At 44.5% G+C, this 25048-nt stretch overlaps 2 protein-coding genes and 1 pseudogene across 2 annotated transcripts; all 3 read right to left on the reverse strand.

The window, feature by feature from the left end:
* Positions 1-10185: 10185 nt before the first annotated feature.
* LOC131538338 (uncharacterized) lies at positions 10186-12094 on the reverse strand (annotated as a pseudogene).
* Positions 12095-15152: 3058 nt separating this feature from the next.
* On the reverse strand, positions 15153-21603 carry LOC131539162 (plasma kallikrein-like). The gene is made up of 3 exons (XM_058773517.1): positions 21096-21603; positions 15580-15722; positions 15153-15434 (listed from the first exon to the last, which is right to left on the reverse strand). The coding sequence occupies exons 1-3, from the start codon at positions 21601-21603 to the stop codon at positions 15153-15155; spliced, it is 933 nt and encodes a 310-aa protein (XP_058629500.1).
* Positions 21604-21677: 74 nt separating this feature from the next.
* On the reverse strand, positions 21678-22763 carry LOC131539163 (uncharacterized). Its single transcript, XM_058773518.1, has one exon. The coding sequence runs from the start codon at positions 22761-22763 to the stop codon at positions 21678-21680; it is 1086 nt and encodes a 361-aa protein (XP_058629501.1).
* Positions 22764-25048: the final 2285 nt, after the last annotated feature.

The raw sequence follows: 25048 nt of genomic DNA on the forward strand, positions 1-25048 counted from the left end.
ATTAATATCCTTTAACTCTTTATAGTGATAGTCTCCCAGCAGATAATCAACTGACTATAAGTAAATTTGCAAGTACATGTCAACTTATTCTAACCCTAACCCTACCAGTCTACTAATACTCTACTAACACTCTAATGAGAGTTAGTGTATATGTAGGTGCAACGTTACTTATAGTCAACAGAATGTGTTAAAGGGACCATCAAAATAAAGTGAAACCAAAAATTCTCAACACAAAAATGGTGAAAACTGTTTAACTCCACAATTCAGTACTACATAATTCGCAGTCTTTGTAACATGTTTTCAACAAAACTTTTCTAACATTTGTTTATAATGTGTTTAAAAAGAATTCTCTGAATTGCTTTTACACAGACTTTAAGGTAGGGCTGTTGATTTAACATGTTAATCTAATGAATTAATTATGAAATTTTTTTTTAGAGTAATTAAAGTACCGTGAGAGTGATTCCAAAGCATACCCGTCTGCTCTCTATATCTCTCACTGTACTTTGATGCCAAACACTGATTGGTCTGCACAACTCCACTTCAAGCTGAACACACTGGTACAGTTAATTGGTGATGAACATAATGCAGTGGAACAACTGAAGTCCATAGAATCCTGTTACATGTCCATAAAATTCAAGAGATTGGCCTGTTTTTTTTTTTGGTTTTTTTTCAGTAACACACAAAATCAGTTCCTCTTCAGGAACTCGAGCTGCGTCGAAGAACGCTAGGGGAACGCCTCCAGCGTGACCACGCTCTGATACAAATGTAATCTGTCCAAAGGATGGGCGAGACGTCACAGGCGGGTGACGTAATGGCCAGGAGGCATAAAAGCACGTGCGGTGGAACCGGCGTCAGCTTTTGTCATTCAGCTACCGCTACTCTGTGTGTCTGTCGATCTGTGTTGTGAGTCTTATTTAGTGTTGTTTGTCACTTGAAATAAGCTCCACAATGTCTAAAGTGCAGAGAAACTAGCACTTGGGCGAGAGCAGATCGCATTACAGGCTGTGTGTTTTTCACTAACAGTCCGTGTGTGGTCTGCTTGAGAGCAGAGCACGCAGAGTCAGCTCTCGAGGGAGCTGACTTCCCGCTTGTGAGCGTTTGTCGCTGCGTATGCTTACTCTCAGAGGGCTCTCTTTGAGGAGGGAGCTTTCACATGCGTTCCTTGCGTTGCCGGCCCGCTTTCGCCGAGGCGGAGCAGCGGCTGCGCTCGCGGGGATCGCAGATGGATCAGGTGGAGGGAATGAAGACGGGCGAGCCCCTATCTTCTTCCTTCCCATCAGATCCAGCGCCCGCTCTCTGGGTTCGGAAGCTCCGCGGGTACTTCCCCCCAGAGAGAGAGGGCGCGATGCTCCGCCTGTCTTTCTCCGAGGAGGTAGACGTGGTGAATGGTGTAGATGAGCTTTGTAAAATCGCAGTGTTTGCACAAGCTTATTATGAACGAGGTTGTCATTATAGCAGTGTCCCTGCTTAGGAACGGAGTTCGCGCTGTCAGCTCGAAAAAAAAGGGGCTGATCGTGCTTCTCCCCGCCGTATGATCTCGCGGTTAAAAAGAAACCGGTCCGCCGCTGCTGAGGCACGGCGGCGAATGAGATCGCGGGGATCGCACATAGATCTGGCGGACGGGTTGGAGACGGGTTCACCCTCTCTCCACCTACAATCCCCAGATCTAGCGCTCTCGCTCGGGGCTGGAAGCCCGCGGTGCGGTTCTTCCCCCTTTGAGTGAGAGCTCACTGTTGCAGCGCGCGTTGCAGAGGCGACGCGTGCATTATGTCGTTCTCGTTCGTTTCATGAATCCTTTCATATCAGACCGTGTTTACTTGTCTGGTTGTTTTTCTCCATTTAATTTTGAGGAATTAAATGATCTATTTCATCTAACTAGGAGAAGTTAGATGTGTATGTGTAAGGAGCCTAAGAAAACTTGGGATTTTCTCGAGTAAGAGCACTATGTTTTACTTCTCTTCCTCTGAGGAGGTTGATGTGGTCAGCAGGGGCTGCTGGGCGGAGCAGCCCCAACCGTGTTCCAGCTCCTCCTATAGGGAGCTTCACTCGTACTCCCAGTATGTTGGAGTCAGAGTGGCGCTCCCGGGCCGAGGCCTTCTAGCAGAAGGCGGATCTGCGGACCGTCACTCTCGCTGGATAGTCTTTGGCTAAAAACATCCTGCTGCCTATGGCCCAGGACTTCTGAGGGCCGGCCCCTCTGGGGAAGAGCGGCATACACGGTGCCCGTCTCTCCTCAGTGCCCTCAGGAGATCGGTCTGCCAACCCTGCCACGTACAGTGTTCCAGGGCGCAGCGATCTCCAGCGAGCATACATCTCAGTTTCTTCCGCCCGGAAACGTAGCGGAGCTGAGATGCTCGCCACCCCTTCGGGGGTCTCTAGAGCAGCTAGTTTGGCTTTCTCCTGCCGGTGTGCCGTTCCAGGATACCGAACTAGCCGCTTTGATTATACCAGATGCCAGTCTCCAGAGACTGGTTCCCTTAGTAGGCACCTGGCGGTGTGGGAGCCCCTGCCAAGCGTGTCTCATTGGGTCCTGCATTGCAGGCTCTGGTTCTACCAGTCTAGTCTTCCTTGAAGATGACGTGAGTCTGAGGACAGTCGCTTCAATAGGAGACTTCGGCTGAGGCAGTCCTGGTGCCCATGGCCCAGAACTTATGAGGGCAGGCCCCTCTGGGGAAGAGCGGCGTACACCGCGGTACACGGTGCCCGTCTCTCCTCAGTGCCCTCAGGAGATCGGTCTGCCAACCCTGCCACGTCGGTGTTCCAGGGCGCAGCGATCTCCAGCGAGCACACATCTCAGTTTCTTCCGCCCGGAAACGTAGCGGAGCTGAGATGCTCGCCACCCCCTTCAGGGGTTTCTAGAGCAGCTAGTTTGGCCGTCTCCTGCCGGCGTGCCGTTCCAGGACACCGAGCTAGCCGCCCTGGTTATACCAGAGGCCAGTCTTGAGAAACTGGTTCCCTTAGTAGACTATTTGGCAGCGTGAAAACTACTGCCAAATGTGTCTCCATGGGACCTGCATACTGTAGAAAGAGGCTACAGAATCCAGTTTGGTTCTCCTCCGCCTCGTTTCAACGGGTTGAATCCCACTCTGGTGGGCCCCGAGCAGGTTCTGGTAATGGAACGAGAAGTAGAGTACTCTCTTGAGAGAGGAGGCCATCGAGGTGGTCCCTCCTTACGAAAGAGATTCCGGGTTCTACAGCCGGTACTTCATAGTTCCCAAGAAGGATGAAGGGTTGGCGTCCCATTTTAGATCTGCATCAGTTGAACCACTCAGTCAGCAGACTGAAGTTCAAGATGCTCAAACAGGTCGTGTCTCAGATCAGGTCCGAGGACGGGTTTGTCGCGATCGATCTAAAAGACGCATACTTCCATATCTCCATCCTTCCCACTCACAGGGAGTTCCTGAGGTTTGCTTTCGAGGGCGAAGCTCACCAATATCGGGTTCTTCCCTTCGCCTAACACTCACCATGCACTTTTACAAAGTGTGTGGATGCCGCGTTAGCTCCGTTGCGGCTACAAGGCATCCGCATATCCACTTTGGTTGATTCTTGCTCTATCAGAGCAGATGGCGGCTCAACATCGAGATGTTGTTCTTGCTCACATGAAAGTGTTGGGGTTAAGACTGAACGCCAAGAAGGTGTGCTTTCTCCATTACAGAGAACCACTTATCTTGGTGTGGTGTGGGATTCGACCACGATGCAGGCATCGTGTGTCCCCTGCTCGGATCGAGTCAATCCTCACAGCAGTCAGGAGAGTGAAAGAAGGCCAGTCACTCAACAGTGGTGGCTCAAGACCAAGGGTTCTCCCAAGGGAAAACCGCTTCACATGATCAAGGTCACGTGGTGGTGCCTCGTGCCTTAGACATGTGGAGACATCCTTGGTTCTTGTCTCAGGGCCTGGTGTTGGGAGCTCCGTGTTGCTGCGTACGCTAGCGACGGACGTGTCCCTCACCCTGCCCGCAGTCTGTGGAGTACTCGCCGTCTCATGTGGCACTTCAACTGCCTGGAGATGCTGGCGGTGTTTCACAGAAACACTTTCTCCCAGACCTAGAGATCGCCGGTGTTGGTGCGATAGCACCGAAAACACTGCGGTGGTCTCTTACATCAACCACCGAGGAGGTCTGCGTTCACGCCCCCTGCACAGGCTGGCGTACCAGATCCTTGGGTGGTCCCAGGACAAACTCCTCTCGCTGAGAGCAGTTCACATGCCTGGGCATCTCAGTGTGGGAGCAGACATCCCGTCGAGGCAGGGGCTGAGGCCCGGGGAATGGATGCTTCACCCTGAGGGGTGAAGCACATTTGGAGAGTGTTTGGCCAGGCTCAGGTGGACCTCTTCGCTACTCAGGTAAGTATACAGCGCATGTCCCCTCTGGTACTCTCTAAATTCATCCAGCTCCACTGGGGCTGGATGCCATGGTACAGACGTGGCCGAGGCTTCGTCTGTACATTTTTCCCCGATCGCTCTGCTCCCGGGAGTTCTGGCGAGAGTGCGCTGGCACGAGGTCAGTCTACTTCTGGTAGCACCGTTCTGGCCGGGCCGAGTATGGTTCTCGGACCTGATTTCTCTCCTCGACGGCTCTCCATGGGAGATTCCCGTCAGGAGGATCTCTCTCTGGCGGGGTCTGTCACCCCGCCCGGAGCTGGAAGTTGTGGGTGTGGCCCTGAGGCACAGCCCATAACTCGGTCTCCCAACCGAGGTTGTTGAGACCTTCCTCCAATCCAGAGCTCCCTCAGCGAGGAAACTATACGCCTTGAAGTGGAACTTTTCACTTCTTGGTGCGGAGACCGCCAGCTCGACCCAGTCAACTGCCCGATTGGTACAGTTCTGGAGTTCGTGCGGGCCTGTTCCTCCGCAGGGTTAACCCACTCCACCCTGAGGGTTTACGTAGCGGCTATACCGGCCTACCACGCCCTTCTCGGTGGCCTTTCAGTGGGTAGGCACCCCCTAGTTACATGTTTTCTCCTCAACACAAGGGACTTGTACACCCTGAAGTGAAGTGTCACTTCATGGTGCAGAGGTTGCCAGCTCGACCCAGCCAACTGCCCGTTTGGTACAGTTCTGGAGTTTGTGCGGGCCTGTTCCTCCGCAGGGTTAACCCACTCCACCCTGAGGGTTTACGTGGCGGCTATACCGGCCTACCGCGCCTTCTCGGTGACCTTCAGTGGGTAGACACCCCTAGTACATGTTTCCTCCAGAGGCTGAGGCCTCCGGCCAGAGCGTTTGCTATGTGGTGGATCAGGATGCTATTATATAGCCTCGAGTCCTCTGCTCTCCCTCTTGGGGATCAAGACTCACTCTTCAGAAGTTGGCCTTGGGACGCAGGCCCGCTCACCTAGCCACCTGTGGCCTTTTTCTCTCGCCCTAGCTGTGCTCCATCCACACTAGGCAGGGATTTGTCAGTCTGGCGGCGTGGGGATCTCGTTCCCCTAGCGTTCTTGGGCGCAGCTCGAGTTCCTGAAGAGGCGTCTTGGGTTACGTATGTAACCCCAGTTCCTCGAGGAACAAGACGCTGCGTCTCAAGGCCATACTTCCGGCATCCCTGACGGTTGCTTCATTCCTGAAGCTGACGCCGGTTCCACCGCACATGCTTTTATGCCTCCTGGCCATTCGTCACCCGCCCGTGGCGTCTCGCCCATCCTTTGGACAGATTACATTTGTATCAGGCGTGGTCACGCTGGAGGCGTTCCCCTAGCGTTCTTGGACGCAGCGTCTCGTTCCCTCGAGGAACTGGGGTTACATACGTAACCCAAGACGTTTCTGCTGTATCATTGGGAGCTGGGAGGCATTCTATCCACTTTGTGAATTCGCAAACCACGGTGAGGAAGTATTTGTTACCCCGTGTCGACCGTGGCAGGGGTCCTACCCAGTCTATTTGGAGGTCCGACCAGGGGAAGGTCATTCCTTTCTTTTGCAGTGGGGCTCGGTGATTTGGGTTTGCCGGTTGGAACTGCCAACACACCAGGCACCCTTTTTACGTATTCCGCCACGTCTTGTTGCATGCCAGGCCAGTATGCTACTTGCTTGAGTGTCTCATAAGTGGCCTTGGCGCCATGGTGTCCAGCGCATGGTGCGTCGTGGGCGTGTGTCATCATGATCCCCCTTTGGCCCTGAGGGACTACGAGCTTTGGCGCAGTAAGGGGCTTAGGGACATAAATGAGAACGCCGTCTCGTAGATGCAGCATGTGCTTGACAGAGTGGAGCGTGCGGAGCTCGGAGGAAGTGGCTAGGTCGGAGGTGGCAATCGGATGTGTTAAGGGGTCGGAAACGTGAAGTGCCATAGTTCGCAGTGTCGGATCCGCAGTTTGGAGAGTGAGGAGATCGTCAGCAGCGAACTGAGATGATAGGGCAATGTGGGAGGAGGCGGGGGTTTGTACGCCAGTGGCGTGTTGGCGGCGGGTAATAGCTGCTACGGAAGGGTTGGGTGGGAGGGCTTGAAATGTCCAGGACTCTCCGTGTAATGCACCTGCTTTGGCGAGGGCATCAGTTTGGTCATTGAAGTCTTTATCCTGTCCTGGTTGACGCGAATGACCTCAAACCTTTTTCCAGTAAACGACCATGTCGTGTTTGGTGACAATGGCATCGCCTGCTTGGAAGAGTTCCTGGTGCTTGACAGGCTTGTTGTTAGCTGTCTTGAATCCATTCTGTTTCCATCCAGCTAAATGGCAGCTGAAGCTGAGACGGGCGTAGTTCGATTCGGTACAGATGAGGAGTTCTTTGATATCGTGGGATGCAGCCATTTGTAGCGTGATGAGGATGGCGGCTATTTCTGCGTACTGCGATGAGTGAGGGCCTACGTTGAATTGTTGCGATGGGCAAGGGTCGTTGTTGAGCCAGACCACTCCCGCGCCAGCTTTTAATATGCCCTTGTGATTGTAGGAGCAGCCATCGACATATGCTGTGGGCATTCCTTCACACACATTCTCCTCGAAGTACCTGTGATTCGTCAGTTGTGGTTGTAGCGGTTCTTTGGATTCCGCTGAGGTGTCCAATGTATCTGTTGAGCAGTTTTGGCAGGCCGCTAGCCCGTTACCAAGTGAGGATTTGTAGTTTTGGGCATATCTTGCCTCAACGTCCCGTCCTTGGAGTGTCATTAGCCAGGTAGCTATGCGTGCGTTGGTCACCACACCATCTCTGATTCGTTGACTGTTGAGGTAGGTGACCGGTTGATGACAAGTCTCGATGATGACTTTCTGTGCACCGATGTAATTAGAGAAACGCTGGATAGCCCACACAGTGCAGAGCAAAGCTTTTTCGCAGTCTGAATACTTGCATTCTGGGGGAAGCAGCGTTTTACTGGCATAAGCGACCACTCGCTTGTCTTTGTCATGGATCTGGTATAGGCCTGCGCTGAGGCAATGGCTGGAAAATCCAGCGTCCAGATAGAACTCTTTTCCAGGGTCTGGGTAAGCCAGGCACGGAGCAGAGCACAGGCGCTGTTTGAGCTGGCTCATAGCTGTGTCCTGGGCTTCCGTCCAAATGAAGGGTTCATCCTTTTCAGGAGGGGCGTTAGTGGTCGTGCGATGTCAGCATAGTTCTCGATGAACTGTCGTGAGTAATTGCACACTCCCAGAAAGCTTCGCAGTTCCGATATGTTAGTCGGCGTCTTTATGCTTTGGATTGCTTGGATGCGGTTTGACTGTGGCTCGATGCCGTTTCGTCCGACGAGCAGGCCGACATAGTTCACCTTGGTTTTGCACCACTGTCCTTTGTGAAGGGCAATCTTAGCTCCTGCTGTTGTCAGCTGGTTTAGGACATGATCGATTTCTTTGAGGTGGTCTTCCACGCTTGAACTTCTCATCAAGACATCATCCACATAAACGAGGTTGCCTCTGGCTCTGGCGTCCGGGCATGCTTTATTCAGGAAGATGTTGAATTCTGCTGGTGAGTTGGCGTAGCCGAAAGGGCACCGTGTGAAGGTGTACTGTCGATTGCCAAAGGTGAACGCAAGCTTATGTTGGTCTTCGGGGTGGACAGGGATTGTCCAGAACCCGGAGGCGACGTCCAGTGTGGAAAGGATTGTAGAACCTTTGATTTTTGGGATTTCTTGGTCCAATTGGGTCATAGGCCATCGTGACAAGGGCACTTGTTGGTTCAACTTGCGATAATCTATGGTGGGCCGCCATTTTCCGTTGGGTTTTAGGACTGGCCATAACGGGGCAGAGTATGTGCTGTTGCAGGGCCGGATGACCCCTTTTTCCAGCATGGAATCAACAATTTCTTGCACTGGCTCATATGACGCTATTGGGATTTTATACTGCCGCACAAAGGTGGGTGGCGCATTTGGGTTTGTTGGGATGCGCACGGTGTGGATGTTTGTTAGTCCACAGTCCAGTGAATCCTTTGCGAAGGAGTCTTTGTATTTGTGCAGAACCTCTTTGAGTCCTTGGCGATCCACCTCATTTTGGAGGGCATCCGCCTCACTCAGGATCTGCTGAATTTGTGCGTTGAACCCGGTGTAGGGCTCTTCTGCAGCGGAGTCATTTGAGGGGCTTTGGGCCCCGAAGGTCACCTGTGTAGGTGATTCTGTCGCAGGCTGTGTTGAGACAGCATAGACAGCGAGGTGAGTGTCATCTGTTAGTTCTGAACGGCAGACACTTTCTTTGGACACCGGCAGAATGGAAGTGATGGCAATGACTTCATGAGGTTTTGTGAATGTTATGGTGTCATTGTATTCGTCTGACATCAGCTGGGCTGGTATGGGGCCTATGACAGGTACCGTCAGTTCAAAGTCGTGGAACGCCTGGTTGATGAGCCATCCCAGGTGACTGGCTTTAGGAACGTGGATGTCTTGGGCCGTACAGTTGTTGAACAACACATACACAGCACGGGATGACACTTCAATGAGAGGTGTGGCTTCCAGGGTCAGTCCGAGTTTTAAGCAGGTCCTGGAAGGTTGGAAGAAGCCTAGCTTACTGTTGAGAGCCTGGCCAGGTCGCATGTTGAGGCGGACACTGTCACTCTTGCTGTAGGCAGGTATTGTGGCTTCTTGCTCAGTGATCATAGCGCATGCGTCTGGCATGGTTTGACCAGACTGGAGGTTCTTGAGGTTGACTGGCGTTGTCAGTTGACATGACGGGGAGCCCATATTATGTCGTTCACGGTATCAATGTAAGCATTGAGCCGGACGATGATATCCGCTCAATGTAGATGTCATGAGGTAGGTCAGGGACTACGAGGAGGTAGTGACTCAGGCGTCTGTTGTTCCATCGTATGTCTACAGCGCAGACGATCTTGGAGGTGGCCATGGTTGTCGACCAGGGACTGAGAGGGAAGCGGCTGTGTTTAGCAACATGTGGTAGACTTTGGTGTCTTTGCTTCAATATTCTAAACAGCTTTAGGCTAATGGCTGAGTTTTCTGCCCACAGGGCTAGTGTCGCATCTGGCACTGACGTGCCGTGGACATCTATTGCCGTCATGATTCGAAGGGGGCCTGTGTTTGGTTCAGGCTCTTGCAGTGAGCAGAGGAGAGGGTCCTGGTCTTTGCTGCTTGAGCTTGGTTCGGACCTTGGTTCTGATACTGCGCCATCATTCCGTGAAGTGGGGGCGGTGTCTGTGACTTGGCACTGCGACTCGTTGGAGTCTAATGACTGGCACGGCAGAGGTTCGCGGACTTGTGTCCACATCTTTAGATGCTTGAAGTCCATTAGAGGTTCAAAACGATTAAGCAGATCTTTCCCAATGAGGAGTGGGTATGTTTTGAGTGGGGAGACATATATTGGATGAATGAGATCCATTGATCCCACTGTCAGGTGGATTGGAGCCACATGTTTCAGTCGTAGGCCCGTGTGGGAATACGCTTGGAGGTTCAGCTCACACCTTTGGAGTTTGAGGGTTCTGTTAGTCCTCTTTGCTCCTTCTTGGACTTCCTCGAGGAGTTCAGCAGACATTAGAGTAATGTCGGCCCCCGTGTCCAGAAGGGCTTCGACCTTGATGTGTCGTTCGATGATGATGGATAGGTAAAACTTTTTTGCTATACCTTTCTCAATGAGATCGCCTAGGAGTTGAGGGACTGGAGTGTGGGAGGAGATTGTTAGGATGTCAGGACTGATGTTGTGTTCGTCGGAGGAGTGGCAGACAACCAAGACAGCACTTTCAGGAACTTGATGGGATTCGTCAGCAGGTGTTTGTTGGACGCTGCTGCGATCTGGTTGTGTCAGCTGGTCGCTGCCTTCTCCTCCGGCCGCTAGTCAGGCTGAATCTGGTTTCTCTTTCTTTTCCCACTCCCTCCTCCTTTCGTTGGAAGAACTCTTTCATCATCATTTTCATCAGCTCTTGTGAGTCGAAACACGGTGGTGTCTTTTGTTCTTGTGTGGATTCAGTTTGAGCTCGGTCAGCTTGGGATCTTTGTGACTTCTTTCGTCGATTCCTTGGGCTGGTTGCTCCAGGGTGAGTTTGTCGTTTTCCCTTGGAGTTTTCTTCGGATTCCCATGAGCTTTTTCCTCTTGAGTTTCCAGATGAGCTTGGCTGGTCCCACGATCTCTCCCATTGATTCTCCTGAGGCCTTGCTTGGTCCCATGACTTCTCCCAGTTCCGTCCCGGTGAGCGTTGACGTCCACGAGTTCCATCCCAGCGTTCGTACCTCTGTTTAGATCGGGTACCAGCGTGGGAGTCTCGTTCTTTGTTGGACGAGGGTGCATTCCACTCTCTGGGTGGCGGCTTGGCAGAGTCTTGGCGTTGGGTGCCCTCTAGAGCCAGCCCTTGACTTTGAGTGTGGAAGTCAAGAACTGCTGGATTTTTGGAGCCCTTTTCTGAGGCCATCTTTTGTTTGCCGTAGGCCTTCTGTGCCAATTCTCGCAACTGCTGAGCATTCATTGTTCGTGGACATGCAAGAACGCCAAGATGGTGGCTTACTCCGGGATGGAGGTTTCTCAGGAAGAGAGTTTTGAAGTCCAAATCATCTTCCATGTCAGGTTCATTGCGAGTTCCGTAGTATGCTCGTCTGAGTCGGCTATAGTAGGCTTGAGGAGGTTCGTGACGTCCTTGTCTTGTCTCCAGGGCAGCCACTAAGCCTTGTTCGGAGTCAGGATCGGAAAACTCTTTAATGAGGGCTTCTCGGAGCAGTTGGTAATCAGTCTTTATGTGAGCAGGCTGCCTGTCCAGGAAGCAGCGAACTTCAGGACTGAATGTCGTTCGGAGTAAATAGAGTCTATCTTTGTCCGTAACGTTAGGTCGCATTTCCAGATGGAAATCGATATCTTGGAGGTAAGCTTGGACATTTTGGCTATTTGGAACGCTGGGGGTGAACTTGCCAATGTTCCTGGCGAGCTTGTCAAGGTCTTTCAGGTCCAAGCCATACGACGATCTGCGGCTGGTTGCGGCAGGTTCTTTTGGCCTTGCCGTGACATGAAGTTCTTCAGAGGGAGCTGGTGAATGTTTCAACACCACCACCTCAACCTTTTGCTCACGTGTCACTCCAGGAACAGGTGATCCGGTCCTGCTCGGCAGGGGTGAGGTCGGTGCGCGTCGTGCCCTCGACGGTTCACGGCGCAGTTCGTAAGCGTGCTTGAGTTCCTCTTGGAAACTGTCGGATTCTTCTTTGAGGTCGTCAAGCTGTCGTATTAGGCGGCTGATCTCGTTTCTTGACTCATCCAGGTGAGTTTCAAGGGCTTTGATTCTGTTGTTTTTATCCATGAAGTCAGCCCTTGCCTTTTCCAGTAGCTGTTCTGCATACTGTAGCTTGTTACAACGATCAGCGTAGTCTGCCTTGACCTGTTCCATTTCTTAGGTGTTAGCTACTAGGGTTTCTTTTAGCTCATTGATCTCCTCCTCAGAGCCTTGTTCCACCTCATCCGGCCTTTCTCGTCGTTCCTGAGCTTCCAGTTCCAGCTGCTCAATGCGTCGTTGTGCGCGTGTTAACTCCTGCTGGAGCTGTGCAGCATGCTTGTCGCTCAATTTGAGGGTGGCGATGAGCGTATGACTTAAGGAGCCGGTGATCTTGGCTAATGTTATGTTATGCTTGGCTATGTTGTCGTCCAGCTGGTTCTGTGTCTGGGTTTTGAGTGTTTCAGCAGCCTTAGGGAGGAGGCTGTCTGTCGCCACACTGAGCCATGTTTCCAGGTCTTCCCAGTGGCCAACATGTTCGGTTGTGCGAGACATGCTTTGGCGAAATGAGGGTGATCTCGAACCGCGACTGACAAATTTTGGTCAAGTTGTTTATTTTCATTGAGCTACTTTCACTATCATCACTGTGTTGTTTCTAAGCTGAAAAGCAGAAAATTGCGCTTCATTTCAGATCTGTTTTTCACTCCGGACATGAGAGCAGATAGTCCGTCACACAGCAAGCGTTCTCCTTTCTAATGTGTTTTTAACTGTATAATGGAAATTTTAACTTTATACCTCCACTATTACCCAGTCTCTACTGTAGTGTCGGTGTCCCCAAATCACAGAATGTACCGTTGCCGACATCATCACGTTAACGTTCTGACGACCTGACCTCTGGACGTGATGATGTAGACGCAAAGTAATCGGTTTAAAGTGTTTACATGGCAGGATTTTAATTTTGTTCGGTTTATAGAAAGGTTTATCCCACCCCTCTCAAACCGATTACAATTTCATTCGGTTTGGACATTTTTATTCCGATTGAGGTGTTTATATGGAGCATTTTCATTCGGATTGGACTTTTAAACCGATTACGATGCTCCATGTAAACGCACCTATTGTCTCTGATGGCGGCAGTGTCGCCGGCGCAGTCTCAGTGCGCTGCTACCATTGGCTCGTTGGAGTGTCAATCAATGCAGCACGATCAATGATCACTTTCTCTTCTAAAACACTCGTTTTTCTTTCTTATTCTTTTTTCTTAATTTTCCCATCTTTTTACACATCTTTCAACACTTTTACTCATAGCCTGTATTATCCGGGTTACAATTGTCTTGTTGGAAGGTAAACCTTCGGCCCAGTCTGAGGTCCTGAGCACTCTGATGAAGGTTTTCGTCCAGAATTCATTTGGCCGCATTCATCTTTCCCTCGATTGCAACCAGTCGTCCTGTCCCTGCAGCTGAAAAACACCCCCACAGCATGATGCTGCCACCACCATGCTTCACTGTTGGGACTGTATTGGACAGGTGATGAGCAGTGCCTGGTTTTCTCCACACATACCGCTTAGAATTAAGGCCAAAAAGTTCTATCTTGGTCTCATCAGACCAGAGAATCTTATTCAGGTGTTTTTTAGCAAACTCCATGCGGGCTTTCATGTGTCTTGCACTGAGGAGAGGCTTCCGTCGGGCCGCTCTGCCATAAAGCCCGACTGGTGGAGGGCTGCAGTGATGGTTGACTTTCTACAACTTTCTCCCATCTCCCGACTGCATCTCTGGAGCTCAGCCACAGTGATCTTTGGGTTCTTCTTTACCTCTCTCACCAAGGCTCTTCTCCCCGATAGCTCAGTTTGGCGGACGGCCAGCTCTAGGAAGGGTTCTGGTCGTCCCAAACGTCTTCCATTTAAGGATTATGGAGGCCACTGTGCCCTTAGGAACCTTAAGTGCAGCAGAAATTTTTTGTAACCATGGCCAGATCTGTGCCTTGCCACAATTCTGTCTCTGAGCTCTTCAGGCAGTTCCTTTGACCTCATGATTCTCATTTGCTCTGACATGCACTGTGAGCTGTAAGGTCTTATATAGACAGGTGTGTGGCTTTCCTAATCAAGTCCAATCAGTATAATCAAACACAGCTGGACTCAAATGAAGGTGTAGAACCATCTCAAGGATGATCAGAAGAAATGGACAGCACCTGAGTTAAATATATGAGTGTCACAGCAAAGGGTCTGAATACTTAGGACCATGTGATATTTCAGTTTTCTTTTTAATAAATCTGCAAAATGTCAACAATTCTGTGTTTTTCTTTCAATATGGGGTGCTGTGTGTACATTAATGAGGAAAAAAATGAACAAATGATTTTAGCAAATGGCTGCAATATAACAAAGAGTGAAAAATTTAAGGGGTCTGAATACTTTCCGTACCCACTGTATATACAGTATATATATATATATATATATATATATATATATATATTTTTTTTTTTTTTTTTTTTAATTCAGAGGCCTAAACTGAGGCACCAAAAATGTGCAATTTGGTATTGCTAATATTTATATGGCCAAAAGTAAGATTAAATTTTGCTTAATTCTGCTATATTTATAACAGCACAGCATTTATAAAATGCATATAAATATCAGCTGTCACTCTATATCTCCCAATTATACGACTTAGTAAGATGATATTTAGATGTTTAGTTTTATGATTAAAGTTATTTTTATTGTGAGGGCAAAACAATGCAAAGCAATACAATAATGATTCAGAGATGAACAAATAAACATACCTCAAAGGATAGATGTGTAATATTTGATACTCAAATTTGAACATCATTATAAGGTTTATATACGGTTAATTAATACCATGCAAGTGCAGTAACAGTCTATGTAATATAATGTTTACATTTAATAAAAGTTTACATGGTTGGTCTCTCGTCTACTATTGTAAAGAACATAAAGAAGATAAATTATTAATTAATTGAGTCACCCTGACCAATATAAAGTCATAATTATGAGTTACACATGGTGAAAATTTGCTCCAATAAATTTGTTGGTATATGGAGTTTATGGAGTAGTCTAAGCCAATTCTTTTTCTGTATTTATTCTGTTTAAACTGTGTAAATACAACATAGTAACTAATTCAATATAATTACATATTCAATAACCAATATCTCTAACCACAATGGAGACACATATGCTTTAATTACAGCTATTCAGACCCTGAGATGAAGTGTTATTGTAGGTAATATACAGATTTAATACAAAACTGGCTGCAGTGCATTTGCGAAGAAATACAACTAGTCAAAAAAATTATCAGTTCTGACCAAAAGTGAGGACAATAATTAGCTATTCATTACACCACCACCACAACTGAGAGCAAAAGCTTGTGTGCAATATTATAATGCACTATAATGTGCTTAGTGTGCAGTATTATAATAAAAAACTAGTAAAACAAAAAACTCTATAATAAGAGTAGCCTTCCAAGGATAAAATATTTTTTAAAAAGATAAAGAATGAATAACAATATAACAAAGGATATAGTTATGCCTAATCTTTATACACATTTTATAAAACTTGTACAGGACAATTGTCCTCTTAATCACATAACCCTGAGAACCGTAATTCAAACGATCTCTACGAAGAGAGATATAGGGAGCATATGAAAGGAATGATGGAGGATGTGAGAGAAACTGAAACTAAAAGGAGGTTGGGTGAGATTCTGAATCCATTGTTGTTGAATTTGACAAATCCAGGTGGGTTGCTGCCTATGGTAGAGGTGATCCAGTCCTGGTACTGAGAGACTCTGGCGTACACACCGGGATATTTGGGGTCAGCACATTTAATACCAAAACTCACAACGCCGGACTTAATCCACAGAGAGCCATTCCTAGTAACCAATGGACCTCCAGAGTCTCCCTGTATTGATAAACACAACATTTATATATCTGAAAATATACAGTTAACGACTGTTAAATCTGACTATTATTATTAGGCTTGTGTGAGATGAGTGTTTTGTAAATTATACATTTAAAAAAGTTCAGTAAATTGACTGATGTCTTACCTGACATGAATCTTTTCCTCCCTCATTTAGCAATCCAGCACAAATCATATTGCTTGTGATTTTAAGAAAGTCATAAGCATCATCACAGTCACTGTTGCTCACAACTGGTATCATCACCTCCTGCAGTATGTTAGGAGACACACCTGTGACACAGATCAGAGGACGATTTTAATGGCCAGTTACAGTAAATTGTTGAGCTTTACAGTATTGTTGCTTTGCAAGCAAATCTCTCACCTCCTGATTGTAAAAAGTTTCACCAGTCTGACGGACCCAGGGACTGTTTACAATCATTGGACAGACGGAAGATTCCCCCCCGTAGTTACTGCGAATACCACCAGCTCGCTGACAAGCCTCCTAGCTGCTTTAAATGGGTTAATGCAAGTTTACTGAAAAATTGCTCGAGGATTTTACTTGCCCCACGGAATAGCCCGATTAAAACTTAAGTGACATTTTATTACATTCAGCGTAAACAGCGATTGATAATGAATAGTGTATTTCTGGTATCAATGTTGCGCTGTTGAGGCTCATGCTGCCTGTCTCTGTAAGAGACTTATACGGAGAAATCAAATCAAATGAGCATAACGGCAAACATAAAGAAACTCACAGAACAAACATACTGAGGTAAAAATTCAAAATGTTTAGTTTATTTATAAAATGATGATGATGATGATGATAACATACCATGACAAGGGGACTATTTTGCTAAATATTTTCATGATTGCAAATGTTACATTGATTTTGGCTCAAGAAACAAGTAGTTAAGTAGTTACTTACATTTTAGACAGAATATTAACTGTTTTGTTCTATTTCACCACGAAAATAGTTCCAAACAAAGATGAGAAGTGTTGCACATTCTCCAAGCAGCACTCGACTTTTTTGTTCCTGAATGATTCAGTGTTTTGAATGAATCGGTTGAATGAATAAGTGACTTACCGCCACCTACTGGTGCTTTAGTTAGTTTAAAAGTGTGCATTATTCCACCAACATTTCTTATTTGTATATTCAAAAAAATGTATTTAAAACATTAATCTCATACCATTATTTATTGTGGTTGTAAATTTGTAGTGCAAATTATTTAATTTGAGCCCTGTTGTGTATATTAAATTTCCTCATCAGTTGTAAGAATTTGACATGAAAGATGACGCATACATTTAATAAGGTAAAAAAATATTGGACTTTATGGAGGTAAATAACAACCTGGGGTAAATATTAACAACATGCAGATTTAAATATGTAAATGCTGAATAGAAAACTGATGAAAATATTGCTTCATTTACACCACCAAAAATATTGCTGATGCGGAGCTTTTGAGGGATATTTTGTACGGGATATTGTCTTCAGATATGAAAAGTTCTCTGTATGTCTTAATAATAAATAGCATTTTTGACAGCGTTGATATTTTGTTTTCTTTTTAAATTTAAAAACACATTGAATATTACATTTACGTATGTAATATAATGTGTATTTCCTTCACAGGTTTGGTCTTAAATTTTACATAAGGTGGTATTAAAAAGGTCTTAAAAAGTCTTAAATCTAACTTGTTCATATCTGTAGACACCCTGTCTGAGCTGAACGTGCCCCTGTTTTTAGACGTCTTTTTTTTTTCAACATCAGTTGCCCAGTGCAAACTTTTGTAACGGTAGACACCGCATTGGAAACAAAGTTGCAATCGAGTAGAGAATGTAAGAACAACGAGTGAACTTGAACTGTCAGTGGAGGACCTTTGTATTAGCTTTTCTGTCAGAAAATACAAAATATATATATATATGCATGTCGTATTTAATTTATGTTTATCTCTAAAGTAGTCAAGTAGTACTGTATAGCTTGTCAACTGTAACCTGTGACTGGAATTATTTTGTTTAAACTAATACATAATTTTTCAATCTTCTCTTTGGTGGGCAGGTAGCAGAAGGAAAGTCCATGGAAGGAAAGTCAGCACAGGTATGTGTCTTTACAAAATCCTTTAGTAGTCTTTAGTAGCCTAATTAACTTTTCAATTTTTCAAATTAAATGATACAACTTGATTACATAATACAAATCAATTCAAGGATCTGGAATCATTATAAGATAAGAATGAGAGAACAGTTAATTCCTAGAACCAGTGTGATGTTTTGTGATAAATCCTTCAGTAAAATCTTAATTATTAGGGCTAGATTACAACTCATGGCTGTTAGGCCAGCCACATTTATGTAGGCTACAGTAGAGAATATGATACAGATTGTGAAGATAGTAGGTCTTGAACACTTTACCATTTTACAGTAAGTTGCCATTTGTTAACATTATTTAATGTATTAAAGGGATAGTTGACCCAAAAATTAAAATTCTGTCATTAATTTAATCACCCTTATGTTGTTCCAAACTCATAAGACCTTCGTTCATCTTCAGAACACAAATTAAGATATTTTTGATTATCTGACCCTGCATAGACAGCAAGGGTATTACCACGATCAAGGCACAGAAATGGGTCCCACTTTATATTAGGTGGCCTTAACTACTATGTACTTAGATTTAAATTAATCATTTGGTACAATGCACTTATTGTGTGTGTACATGTTTTTACATTGTACTTATATTTTTAAAAATACCTATATGTAATTACATCTGTAATTAATTTCTGTAGTTATATTTACAATTACACTGTTGGCCCATCCCTTACACCTTAACCCACCCTTAAACCGACCCATACCACCAAACCTGTCCCTAACCTTACCCGTATCCCACCTCAATAGCAGCAGAAGTGTTTTGCAATACAGTATGAACACAATAAGTACATTGTACTTATTCTTAGGTGTAAGAACATAGTAGTTAAGGCCACCTAATATAAAGTGTGACCCAGAAATGTAGTAAGGACATCGGTAAAGTAGTCCATGTGTCATCAGTGATTCAACAGTAATTTTAAGAAGCTATGAGAATACTTTTTGTGCGCAAAGAAAACAAAAATAATCACTTTATTAGTTACTTATATTAGTTATTTTATTTACTTTACGGACTTGCGGAGCGCTGTGCACTGTGACTCCGTGTCGTTTCAAGTACATCATTCTGCCCGGGATGCGCATAAGCGCTTTGTGCCGCTCTGTATAGGAGCCTTTCGTCTTATAATACTTTTGCTCAGTGAAAGATTATTAATAGCTTTTCTTGTTCGTCTTATCTATCTATGTTTCTGCCCCATTACTGTACTATACATTTAAAAGAAATGTCTTTTAATTTTACAGTATATATATTTATTAGTGGTGGGCATAGATTAATTTTTTTAATCTAGATTAATCTCACTGTAATCTTGGAATTAATCTAGATTAATCTCACTGTAATCTTGGAATTAATCTAGATTAAAATGGCTCATTTGAATTCTGCCAAGTAGATCAGAATAAATTCACTACTAGTAGTAAACAACTAGCAGTCATCAAGAATTTAATATTGATAATAACATTGAAGACATTGTATGATTATTCCTTAAAGATAAGATTTTAATAGTTTTAGTAGTAGTAGCCTATTACGTTCTGCCCAATGTCTTCAAGTGAAACCGAACTTTTATTTTGACCGTGAGGATAGTCTTTCTCAAATGAAACGCTCGAATGCTAAAGAAGTGACTCTCAGAGCAGTTCTGGAGATGTTGTTCATGTATTTATGTCCTCATTTAGTGAGACGACAGACGTTAATATTGCCGCAAGCGTCACGCGGTCTTCTGTATGAGTAGTGAACAAACCCGTGCGTCTGCGCCATACATTAACACAGAGACACACAGAAGTCATATTTAAATAGACGTTTTGCGGCTTAATATTTACAAATAGGAGTGGGAGTTTGCTCACTTGTGTGTGCGCTTACGTTTGTGTGTGTGTGCGCGTATGTGTGCGAACCGGGGCGGAACTCCGCTGTGCGCGCGATACAGAGAGCGCGACCATGTAACGTAGAGACAGAAATGACTTGCCGATTTCCATTGGGAAGCTTCTTAAAATAAATTTTCCTGAAGCAAACCTGGCGGCTTCATAGCTGCATCCATGTTAGCACGCATACACACAGGTTCGAAGACTCGTTCTCGCCCCCTACAGTGCTATTCGGCTAGGTATACATCCGCGCTAAAATATCAAGGTGAAAGTCTTCATAGCTTGCGTAGTATAGACCCAGCTCCCAACCCAACTTTGAGAATAGATTAACGGCGATATTTTTTATCGCCCGATAAGAGTCTCACGTTAACGCAGCACGTTAACGCCGATAACGGCCCACCACTAATATTTATATATAAATATATTACTTGTTTTTCATGAATGTATTTTACAACAATACAAAGAGCAATGCACTGTATATCATTGTACAGTACATTATCATTTTAGATTTTGTCTGACACTTATTCACTTTTATTTGTATAACGTTAATCCTGTCAGATCGTCCATCCTTTGAGTGAATACAGGTCGGCCAATCTGGTTTCTCCCTTAAAGTTAACTTATTTAAATAGCAATCACGGTCCTGCACAGTGAGTGATCTTACATATGCAGGTAAAATTGGGTTTTCTCCACTAATTGTTAAAAAAACAAGCTAACAAACTTCATAGCTAGCATTAGTGAAGCGGTCAGTGGAATCTTTCTGCCTCCACCTAAGCTCCGCCCACAGAAAAAACATCACAATGTTTACTAACAGAGAAAGGGCCTATAAATGCAGATTATACAGTAAAGGCTAATGTGTTTTCATATGTGTTTAATGTGTATCTGACAGACAACAGTTCATTTTGTTACCCTCAGTATACAATTTAGTAACTAGTTCCACAGCAATTTCTAATTATGATGGGTAAGTAATAAATCCTGATTAAAACATTTTAGTTGAATGAACTATAAAACAAGTTGAGCAAACATACTTTTTAAAGTTGCAGTCAGTTTGGGATAACTAACAAATAACAATTCAAGTTACAATTTGTACAGAAATTGAGTGAACGTAAAAAATCTGTGGAACTAGTTACTAAACAGTAATTCGTTGAGACCACTTAATTTTTATTTATTTATTTTTTTTACACAGTGCAGCGACTCAAAAGGTTTCTCAATCTCTGTGTTTGCCAGACTGGAGAAGACAATACATGTTGAGGCTGCCACCGAAATGTTTAGGCACGGCCAAGAATATCAGGGGAGGATTTAACAATAACATCAACAACTTCTTTAAAAGCTTTATTTTTTAAAGCCCTAATCACACAAAAGCCATGGTATTCTCATATTATCTGGTCATTTATAATATATATATTCAGTTCATTCAATACTTGTATAATATTAATTAGTTTTATATGCAATTTTCCTTTTTTTTCCATAAGACAAGCTGTTGGGAAAAATAATATTTATCATGGAATGGGGATGAAAACCATATGCCTTATTGTGTCATAAAAATGCATATAGATCATCTTACCACAAAATAACAATGTAAAGTCTATAGAAATTAAAGATAAAGGGTAAAAGCTCTAAGCTGTTACTTTTAAATATGTTGACATTGTCATTTAAAATGTAACACTTGTTTCTTTCATTTGAACCATTTCTTTAAACCTTCCTGCATCCTGCAGAAGGTGCTTTGCTCAAAAGTTTCATCTTTCTGGGATGTATATGCTCTCCAATCCTCTGGAAGCACTTCTCCTGTGGAAACCTTACTGAGGATCTCTGCCTTCTTCCTGACTTCCATTAAAGACTGAATGCGATCTTGAAATCCAGGCTTGGCTTCTTGTTTCTCAGACTCAATCATCAGATCAATGTAGTCAGGGATGGACAGAGGATTGGGCTTGAGGGCAATTTCTTGCAGCCGCTCCAAGGACTTTTGAGATTTTTCAATTAATCCAGCGAGAATACCCTGAAAAACCCTAAGCTCATTTTCAAGTTCTTCAAAGATCTTTTCTTTTGACATGACCTGTCCATGTGCAGCCTCAAATCGCTTCTTTAAATCCTGATAGGTTCCCTGTCTCTTTTCTGTGACATAAGTCCATTTGTATTGTTGATTAAAGTGCACATTCCAAGCACACTTTCCTGGACAGACCGTACACTTTCCAGCTTTCATGGCCATGCAACCATGTTTATCTTCGTCGTTTGGAATAGTGCATTTATCATGACATGTGAAGTAACACTTCTGGCAGTTGGTCAAAAAGTAGCCTGTTTTGTGACAATTGCTTGTACTTCAAATTCAAAATCCTTGTTTGCATCCATTTCAGCCTTGTGCTGCTGCAGAGCAGCTCTTGTTTTTTTTATTTCATCCAGTTTTGTCAGACCAGCATTGATTTGGGGCTGGAGGCCTTCCAGATGTTGCTGCTCTTTTAGGACCTCCCGTGTCAGAGACAAGCTCTTGGTTATCATCTTGTTAAGGGATGTGAAGAATTTCTTCATGCTAGAAAATCCCAAATTCCAGAACATTTGGTCAAAGGTTTCACAATCAGACTCCTCATCCTCTGCAGATTTATTATTGGTAGCAAACACAGCAGAGTTGTTGAACTTGAAGTGAAGTGGTTCTCCAGACTCGTTGGTAGAACAGGGCACCTCAGAGACTTTGATGGCCTCGAGAACAGGAGGTGTTTTCCCGTCTGCAAAGGTGACCATTACAAGGATGTTTTCAGCGATATCCTTCCCAAACATGGAAAGAATGGAGTCAAAGATGTATTTCTGTATTTGTGTCAGACGGGCAAGTGAAGCCTGTACTACAAAACACACGGCATCAATGCAGTCGATTCCTCCTCGGGCAGAAAATAAATCCTGAATCTGTTTTGTGATTTTCTGGTCATGTGAAATTCCTCTGGTGTCACTGAAGCCTGGTGTGTCCACAATAGTCAGAGAATATTCAGTGTGGAAACCATTCATGTGATTGATCTGATATGCTGTAATCTCCGATGTCTGACTTTCAGCCTGGGATTTCTGCTTCCTTTCATCTATCAGCACAAACCAGAAGTCGTCTTCCCATTGCACTCCCAGAATGTAGTTGATCATGCTGTTGATTAGAGTGGTTTTTCCTGCACCTGTGGCTCCGATCATCATAATGGTCTTGTTCGGTTTTGCATTTTCTTTCCCAAATGTGCATCTTCTGCATAATCCATCACTGTTCTGCCATGTTTCCTTCAGCTGGAGTTTAAATATTGGTAGGTTTTCATTGCTTCCATCTTCTATTTTACTGCTCCAGCTTTGCTTTATATTACGCGCAACACTGAATTTCTTTTCACTGCTGTGAACTTTTCCCATTGTTTTGCTGCTTGTGCTTTCTCTTGATGTTTATTGTTGCTAACAGTAGACTGGCAGAGTCTAATTGTCTTTCTCTGACCTCTTTCCACCTCTGCTGGAAATACAGTATAGAGAATTATTAATAATACAGTATTTATAAATACAGTATTGAAATGAGGTGAGTACAACCGTGTGTCACACTTCGGCTTGGGCAAGGAGACGAGGAGAATATTCAATAGTCCTTTTATTGAACATGGAACTCGGGGGTAGACAAACAGATTGACATTTAGAATGACGTTTAAGACTGGACACTGAGGCAGGGAAACACAGGGCTTATAAACACTGGGGAAAACTAGATAATTAATAACACACGGCTGGGGACTAATTAACTGATGATGACATTAAACAAGGACAGGAACAGGAACACCAAATAAGGGCACAAGAGGAGGGTAAACACAAGACACAGAGACACTAGCTGTGTCCCAAAGCTAAGTGTACGCACTTTGAAGTGCGCATTTTAAGTGCGAATGCGTCACAGTGGGCTGTCCCAAACTGAAGTGCGTGGACTCCAAGGGGCGTATTTCAAGCGCGATTGTGTCACAGCGTCACGACGTAAGCTGTCCCAATTCAGGATGCGCCTTCCGAAGACCGCATTCCAAGGCCGATTGCGTCACCGCGGTGCGACGGAGTCTGCCGTAATTATAAAGTGACATCAAATGCACCCTCCGTTTCCCAGGAAAATGAAGTGTACATCCGATGGACACTTCGCACCCTACCATATCCCAGAATTCATAGCGCGCAGATGACGACGGCGGATGAGAGCTCTGTGGGGGAATTCACATTGAAATGTAAGTTTTGTGTTTTCATTTACTCAAATACCTAGCGAAACAAGTGTTAAAAGCCAGGGATTTTTACCACAAAGCCCACAAACAATAAGACAACCACTATATAAGGCAATAGTCTTTACTTTTGTTGTGTTTTGTAGTGCTGTCATGTAAGATATGTCCACAAATGTTTTAACCAAACTTGAACACTTCAGTATTTTGTATGCATGCCCTGCTGTCATATTTTCTAATGCTGCACCAATTTTTACATATGTTTAAATATGTTGTACATATTTTCAAAGATTGCACCACTGTCTAAATATTTTCCATAAGTGTTTCCATTTTCTCTTGTTTTAGAACTATTCTGGAAAAAATGAGCCTGTTGGGGAAGGACTTAAAAAATACAAAGTAATTAAGTTAGACACATTTTTTTTAGACACAATTTGAAATTCATTGTGCTGTTGTTGTTAACAGGCATGGTTTATTTGCTCTGTTTTAGGATTGCAGGTGTCCTGGGACAGGTGAGGGAGTGAGTGAAAGCTGGTGAAGCTACTCAGAGAGGACATCAAACTCCAGAGAGAGACAGAGGAGAGAAGTGCACTGGAGAGACAATAAATTATTTATTAACCCTTCTCTCAAGAAGAGAAAACAGTGGAAAAAATGGGTACTTTAAAATTTTTCAGTATCTTTTTTTGTCACGTTGTCAATGAAACAACCAATTTCTGTAGTTTATTTTGTGATGCAAGTTAAAAATGAAATCATAAGTTGTATACATTATTCATTTTTGTAATGTAATTTATTTGTAAATGAGTACTTTTTGTACATTTTGTATTTTTTGTTATGCATATTCACGTGTAAATAAAAGGGAAGTAATTATGTACATTGTTCATTTTTAATGCAGCTTACAAAACATTCTTCTATACATTTATTTTTTTGTCCTGTAAATAAATGTTTTAAACATTAAAACAAATTGTTCTATACAGTACTGAAAGTACTTTTTACAACTATTTACAACATAGCTTAGATTTAACATGAGAAAAACAACATCAATTTTGAGCCCAGCCCTGCCTCCAGGTGTTCTGGGGTCTTCAGGAGGTGAATCTCTTGGTGACTGGCCAGCACCTCCTCAGCGACTCGGAGGACAGTGCGGTGGACAGTGGAACGAGGCATGTCCAACACTCTGGAGACCACTCTGTATGATGCACCACTGGCCAGACAGAAGAGAAACACCAGGGTCTGGATTGTGGCACTTCTCAGAAGATCAAGCAGCACTGTCAGAGCCTCCCTGCTCAGCCCAAAACCATTAAAAACCTGTCCAGCGCTGGCACATTCAGCTTTATCCTGCAGTACAGGGTCTGGTCTGATTTAGGGAAAAAAGGAAAAGAGAAATTGTTTAGAGCTATGACGAAGTAATTGGTAGAAGAAATAATGAGATATTTTAGTAAACTACTTGTAACTACTAATACCACACTGGGGAAAAAC

The sequence above is a fragment of the Onychostoma macrolepis genome, chromosome 04 (genome assembly GCF_012432095.1).
Source record: "Onychostoma macrolepis isolate SWU-2019 chromosome 04, ASM1243209v1, whole genome shotgun sequence".
NCBI lineage: Eukaryota > Metazoa > Chordata > Actinopteri > Cypriniformes > Cyprinidae > Onychostoma > Onychostoma macrolepis.

Bases quoted from the DNA above. Each gene is read 5' to 3' on its own strand.
- LOC131539163 (XM_058773518.1), bottom strand. From the start codon at position 22,763: ATGGGAAAAGTTCACAGCAGTGAAAAGAAATTCAGTGTTGCGCGTAAT.
- LOC131539162 (XM_058773517.1), bottom strand. From the start codon at position 21,603: ATGGCCATGAAAGCTGGAAAGTGTACGGTCTGTCCAGGAAAGTGTGCT. The intron at 15,723-21,095 runs GTTTAAAGAAAT...TCTGTGTCACAG, and splicing joins CTTCTGCAGGATGCAGGAAG to GTGTGTCTCCTAACATACTG. The intron at 15,435-15,579 runs GTAAGACATCAG...TTATCAATACAG, and splicing joins GAGGAAAAGATTCATGTCAG to GGAGACTCTGGAGGTCCATT.